Here is a 6889-nt window from a genome sequence, read left to right on the forward strand (position 1 = left end):
TGAAGGGGAGTAGAGACAACCCTGGTAATTATAGACCAGTGAGCCTTACTTCAGTTGTTGGTAAAGTGTTGGAAAAGGTTATAAGAGATAGGATTTATAATCATCTAGAAAAGAATAATTTGATTAGGGATAGTCAGCACGGTTTTGTGAAGGGTAGATCCTGCCTCACAAACCTTATTGAGTTCTTTGAGAAGGTGACCAAACAGATAGATGAGAGTAAACCTGTTGATGTGGTGTATATGGATTTCAGTAAGGCGATCGATAAGGTTCCCCGCAGTAGGCTATTGTACAAAATGCGGAGGAATGGGATTGCAGGAGATATAGCAGTTTGGGTCAGTAATTGGCTTGCTGAAAGAAGACAGAGGGTGGTGGTTGATGGGAAACGTTCATCCTGGAGTCCAGTTACCAGTGGTGTACTGCAAGGGTTGGTGTTGGGTCCACCGCTATTCGTCATTTTTATAAATGACCTGGATGAGGGCGTAGAATGGTGGGTTTTTAAATTTGCGGACGACACTAAGGTCAGTGGAGTTGTGGATAGTGACAAAAGATGTTGTAGGTTACAGAGGGAGATAGATAAGCTGCAGGGCTGGCCTGAAAGATGGCAAATGGAGTTTAATGCGGACAAGTGTGAGGTGATTCACTTTGGTCGGAGTAATCAGAATGCAAAGTACTGGGCTAATGGTAAGATTCTTGGTAGTGTAGATGAGCAGAGAGATCTCAATGTCCATGTACACAGATCCTTGAAAGTTGCCACCCAGGTTGACAGGGTTGTTAAGAAGGCATACAGTGCTTTAGCTTTTATTGATAGAGGGATCGAGTTACGGAACTATGAGGTTATGCTACAGCTGTACAAACCTGTGGTGCGGCCGCACTTGGAGTATTGTGTACAATTCTGGTCACCACATTATAAGAAGGATGTGGAAGCTTTGGAAAGGGTGCAGAGGAGATTTACTAGGATGTTGCCTGGTATGGAGGGAAGGTCTTACAAGGAAAGGCTGAGAGACTTGAGGCTGTTTTCATTGGAGAGAAGAAGGTTGAGAGGTGACTTAATAGAGACATATAAGACAATCAGAGGGTTAGATAGGGTGGACAGGGAGAGCCTTTTTCCAAGAATGGTGACGGCGAGCACGAGGGGGCATAGCTTTAAATTGAGGGGTGATAGATATGGGACAGATGTTGTTTCTTTACTCAGAGAGTAGATTAGATTAGATTAGATTACTTACAGTGTGGAAACAGGCCCTTCGGCCCAACAAGTCCACACCGACCCACCGAAGCGCAACCCACCCAGACCCATCCTCCTACATTTACCCCTTCACCTAACACTAGGGGCAATTTAGCATGGCCAATTCACCTAACCTGCACACTTTTGGACTGTGGGAGGAAACCGGAGCACCCGGAGGAAACCCATGCAGACACGGGGAGAATATGCAAAGTCCACACAGTCAGTCGCCTGAGGTGGGAATTGAACCCGGGTCTCTGGTGCTGTGAGGCAGCAGTGCTAACCACGGGTAAGGGTATGGAATGCTTTGCCTGCAATGGTAGTAGATTTGCCAAATTTAAGTACATTTAAGTCGTAATTGGACAAGCATACATGGAATAGTTTTGATGGGCTTCAGATTGGTATGACAGGTCGGCGCAACATCGAGGGCCGAAGGGCCTGTACTGCGCTGTAATGTTCTGTGTTCTATGTTCTACTTTGGGTGTCCGGCAATTGAACAGTAAACTGGTGTCATAGAAACTGCTTTCGAATATTCAGGGGAAGATGCATTGAGGTTTTGGGAGACTGACATCAGTTTCAAAAAGAGCAGCAAATCCCGGAATAAGGAGAGGGCTTGGAGATAGAGACAAAGACGGAGAGGATTCAGAACAAACCCTGGGGAACGCTGTGTTCACAGAGGGTCAGGGTCAGACCGGACCCTGGGGAATGCTGTGTTCACACAGGGTCAGGGTCAGACCGGACCCTGAGGAACGCTCTGTACACACAGGGTCAGGGTCAGACCGGACCCTGGGAACGCTGTGTTCATAGAGGGTCAGGGTCAGACCGGACCCTGGGGAATGCTGTGTTCACACAGGGTCAGGGTCAGACCGGACCCTGGGGAACGCTGTGTTCACACAGGGTCAGGGTCAGACCGGACCCTGGGGAACGCTGTGTTCACAGAGGGTCAGGGTCAGATCGGACCCTGGGGAACGCTGTGTTCACAGAGGGTCAGGGTCAGATCGGACCCTGGGGAATGCTGTGTTTACAGAGGGTCAGGCTGTGACCGGACCCTGGGGAATGCTGTGTTCACAGAGGGTCAGGGTCAGACCGGACCCTGGGGAACGCTGTGCTCATAGAGGGTCAGTGTCAGACTGGACCCTGGGGAACGCTGTGTTCACACAGGGTCAGGGTCAGACCGGACCCTGGGGAACGCTGTGTTCACACAGGGTCAGGGTCAGACCGGACCCTGGGGAACGCTGTGTTCACAGAGGGTCAGGGTCAGACCGGACCCTGGGGAACGCTGTGTTCACACAGGGTCAGGGTCAGATCGGACCCTGGGGAACGCTGTGTTCACAGAGGGTCAGACTCAGACCGGACCCTGGGGAACGCTGTGTTCACAGAGGGTCAGGGTCAGACCGGACCCTGGGGAACGCTGTGTTCAAAGAGGGTCAGACTCAGACCGGACCCTGGGGAACACTGTGTTCAAAGGAGAAAGTGAGAACTGTAGATGCTGGAGATCAAAGTCGAAGAGTGTGTTGCTGGAAAAGCACAGCAGATCAGGCAGCATCCGAGGAGCAGGAGAATCAACATTTCAGTTATCAGCCCTTCATCAGGAATGAGGGGGTGGCCCAATGGGGCGGAGAGATAAATGGGAGGAGGGAAGGTCGCTGAGAATGTGATAGGTAGACAGAGGTGGGGAGAAGGTGATAGGTAGGAGGAGGGTGGAGTGAATAGATGGTAAGGAAGATGAGCAGGTAGGGCAGGTCAAGAGGGTGGTGCCAAGTTGGGAGGTTGGATCTGGGATGAGGTGAGGAGAGGGGCAATGAGGAAACTGGTGAAGTCTCATGTTGATACCATGTGGTTGGTGGGTCCCAAGGTGGAAGATGAGGCATTCTTCCTCCAGGCATCGGGTGGCTAGAGTTTGGCGATGGAGGTGGCCCAGGACCTGCATGTCCTTGGCAAAGTGGGAGGGGAAATTGAATTGTTCAGCCACTGGGCGGTGGGATTGGTTGGTGCGGGTGTCCCGAAGATGTTCTCTGAAGCCTACCATGAGTAGGTGTCCTGTCTCTCCGATGTAGAGGAGACCGTATCGAGAGCAATGGACACAGTAGATGATGTGTGTGGAAGTGCAGGTTAGTTTCTGTCAGGTGTGGAAGGATCCTTTAGGGCCTTGGATGGAGGTGAGGGCGCAGGTTTTGCAATTGCTGTGGTGGCAGGGGAAGGTGCCAGGATGGAGAGGGAGGTGACTTGTTAGGGGGCATACACCAAAGGAGGGAGTCGCAGAGGGATTGGTCCCTCTGAAATGCAGATAAGGGTGGGGACGGGAATATATTCCTGGTGGTGGGGTCTGTTTGTAGGTGGCAGAAATGATGGAGGATTTGCCCTCCAATCAATAATGCCCTCCAGTTCATCTCCTCCACTTCCTGCACTTCTGCCCTCAAACCCCAGCTCTCCAATCCACCAGGACAGAACGCCTCTGGTCCTTACCTTCCACCCCACCGGCCTCTGGATACATCGCATCATCCTCTGCCATTTCCGCCACCTACAAACAGACCCCACAACCAGGGATATATTTCCCTCCCCACCCCGAACCACTTTCCACAAAGACCGTTCCCTCCGTGACTACCTGGTCATGCCCACGCCCCCTAACAACCCACCCTCCCATCCTGGCACCTTCCCCTGCCACCGCAGGAACTGTAAAACCTGCGCCCACACCTCCTCCCTCACCTCCATCCAAGGCCCTAAAGGAGCCTTCCATGTCCATCAAAGTTTTACCTGCACATCCACCAATATCATTTATTGTATCCGTTGCTCCCGATGCGGTCTCCTCTACATTGGGGAGACTGGACACCTCCTCGCAGAGCACTTTAGGGAACATCTCCGGGACACCCGCACCAATCAACCCCACCACCCTATGGCCCAACATTTCAACTCCCCCTCCCACTCAGCCGAGGATATGAGGTCCTGGGCCTCCTCCACCGCCGCTCCCTCACCACCCGATGCCTGGAGGAAGAATGCCTCATCTTCTGCCTCAGAACACTTCAACCGCAGAGCATCAATGTGGACTTCACCAGTTTCCTCATTTCCCCTCCACCCCACCTTATCCCAGATCCAACCTTCCAGCTCAGCAACGTTGTCATGACCTGTCCCACCTGTCCATCTTCCTTCCTACCTATCTGCTCCACTTTTCCCTCTGACCTTTCATCTCCTACCCATCTCCATCCACCTATCACACTCTCAGCTACCTTTCCCCCAGGTGAAAGTGAGGACCTGCAGATGCTGGAGATTAGAGTCAAGGTTAGAGAGGTGCTGGAAAAGCACAGCAGGTCAGGCAGCATCCGAGGAACAGGAACACTGACATTTTGGGCAGGAGCCCTTCATCAGGAATGGGTTTCTGGAAGGTGAGGACCAGGGGTGGAATGGAATCACTGTCTTCCCCCCAGCCCCACCCCTCCTCCCATTTATCTCTCAGCCTTCTGGCTCCCAGCCTCATTCCTGGTGAAGGGTTTATGCCCGAAACATCGATTCTCCTGCTCCTTGGATGCTGCCTAACCTGATGTGCATTTCCAGCACCACACTCTCGACAGTATTCAAAGGGTCAGGCTCCAAAATGGAAAGAACAGGGTAATTTTCAATAGAACAGAAATGAAAGATAAAAAGCAGCCAGTTTGTCACATTTCATTCTGTACCTTTATTCTTTCAGTATTGTTTTTCTTTTTAAAATACAGTGACTTTGATTTGATTTGTTCAGATGTGGGGAAGCTCGGGTTGGAGAGAGACGGGGCTGGGAACTGGTTCAGAAGCACTTCCTGTGCACGATGTTGGCCCCTACCTCCTTGTACTCAGAGGCCAGCACCCACATCTGCTGGAAGGCAGACAGAGATGACAGGATCGAGCCCCCCATCCACACCGAGTACTTTCTGTCGGCGGGAGCACAAACTTTGACTGGGGTGCCCGTGGGTACCATCTTGGTCATCTCCTTGAGCATTCTCTCGTCCATGCCCGGAAAGAGGCTGGAGCCTCCAGCTAGGATCACGTTGGCATATAGGTCTCTGCGGAGATCAATGTCACATTTCATGATGGTATTGAAGCAGAGTTTGTCAATGCCAGGTGCCTCGATGCCAATGTTGGCTGGCATGAAGAGGGTCTCGGGACAGCGGAACCTCTGGTTCTGGATCTTGATGACCTGGCCATCGGGCAGCTTGTAGTCTTTCTCCACGTCAGCCGGCTTCTTGCACATCTCAGCCTGTACATCCAACGCCACATAGCAGAGCTTCTCCTTGATGTCCCTGACGATCTCCTTCTCGGCCGTGCTGACAAACGAGACCCCACTCTCGGTCAGGATCCTCACCAGGTACTCAGTCAGGTCCCTGCCACCCAGCTCCAGCCTCAGGACAGCGTGGGGCAAGCAATAACCCTCATAGATGGGCACCGTGTGGCTGACTCCATCACCACTGTCCATCACACAGCCTGTGGTCCTGCCTGAGGCGTACAGGGCTAGTACTGCCTGAATGGCCACATACATAGCGGGCAACTCAAAGACCTCAAACAGCACCTGGCACATCTTCTCACGGTTGGCGAGTGGGTTGAGGGGTGCCTCAGTCAGCAGTGCTGGCCTCTCATTTGCCTTGATCTTCAGGTCATTGTCATAGATATACCTCCAGACCTTATCCATGTCCTCCCAGGAGGTGACAATGCCATGCTCTACTGGGTACTTGATGCTCAGCACCCCCCTCTTGGCCTGAGCTTCCTCACCAATGTAGAAATCCTTTTGGCCAGCCCCAATGATCAGCGCCTTCTGCCTGGGTTTGCCAATCACATTGGTGAAGATGGAATGGGGCTCCTTGTCCCCAGAGATACCCGCCTTGATCAGGCCTGAGCCATTATCGATAACAATGGCAGGCTGTAAGTCCCCCATGGTCCCAGAGAGGGTGAGCAAGGAATTAGATCCAGCAGAGGCTTACTGAGCTCCTTTATACACACACAGGCTCTCCCTGAAACACACCCCCTCACCCCCCCCACACACACACACTCCCCTCACACACTCCCCTCACACACTCCCCGACACGCCCTCACACACACACTCCCCTGACACACCCCCTCACACACTCCCCCTGACACACCCCCTCACACTCCCCCTGACACCCCCCCTCACACACTCCCCCTGACACACCCCCTCACACTCCCCCTGACACACCCTCACACACTCCCCCTGACACACCCCCTCACACTCCCTGAGACACACCACACCCTCCCTTAGATACACACTCCCCTCAGGCTCAGACTGACACCCAGCGCCCACCGTGTGCTCTAACAGATGCTGCTCAGACGCCAATGAGGTTTTCCTGGTGCCAGCCCATGGCTTTTACCTTCCTGGGAGGTTTCTGTGAGGTCTCTCCCCAACCAATTGTGACAATCCGTCAGTATTATGAGGAAATAATCATTGCTGAGCCGCCCCGCGTCAGTTAGCAACCTCTGCAAAACCTCCCCTCACCCCTCTCCCGGCACAGGAACTGCTCCCAGCTCCTTCCTCAGCATTTCTCAGCATCCTCACTGACACACGGGCTGGAACCTCCCGTTTCTCAGCATCCTCACTGAGACACGGGCTGGAACCTCCCGTTTCTCAGCATCCTCACTGAGACACGGGCTGGAACCTCCCGTTTCTCAGCATCCTCACTGAGACACGGGCTG

At 53.0% G+C, this 6889-nt stretch overlaps 1 protein-coding gene across 2 annotated transcripts; it reads right to left on the bottom strand.

The window, feature by feature from the left end:
• Positions 1-4994: 4994 nt before the first annotated feature.
• LOC122556247 (actin, cytoskeletal 1A-like) lies at positions 4995-6128 on the bottom strand. 2 transcript variants are annotated; one of them, XM_087993205.1, is made up of 2 exons: positions 5513-6128; positions 4995-5329 (listed from the first exon to the last, which is right to left on the bottom strand). In XM_087993205.1, exons 1-2 carry the CDS (start codon positions 6114-6116, stop codon positions 4995-4997), a joined length of 939 nt encoding a protein of 312 aa, XP_087849331.1. In that variant the 5' UTR covers positions 6117-6128. The 2 variants fall into 2 exon arrangements, with proteins under 2 accessions (XP_087849331.1, XP_043558802.1); XM_043702867.2 differs by having other exon boundaries at positions 4995-6128.
• Between the last annotated feature and the right edge of the window lie 761 nt (positions 6129-6889).

The sequence above is a fragment of the Chiloscyllium plagiosum genome, unplaced genomic scaffold (genome assembly GCF_037043375.1).
Source record: "Chiloscyllium plagiosum isolate Xiang-an unplaced genomic scaffold, Cpla_swu_hap1 HiC_scaffold_13, whole genome shotgun sequence".
NCBI lineage: Eukaryota > Metazoa > Chordata > Chondrichthyes > Orectolobiformes > Hemiscylliidae > Chiloscyllium > Chiloscyllium plagiosum.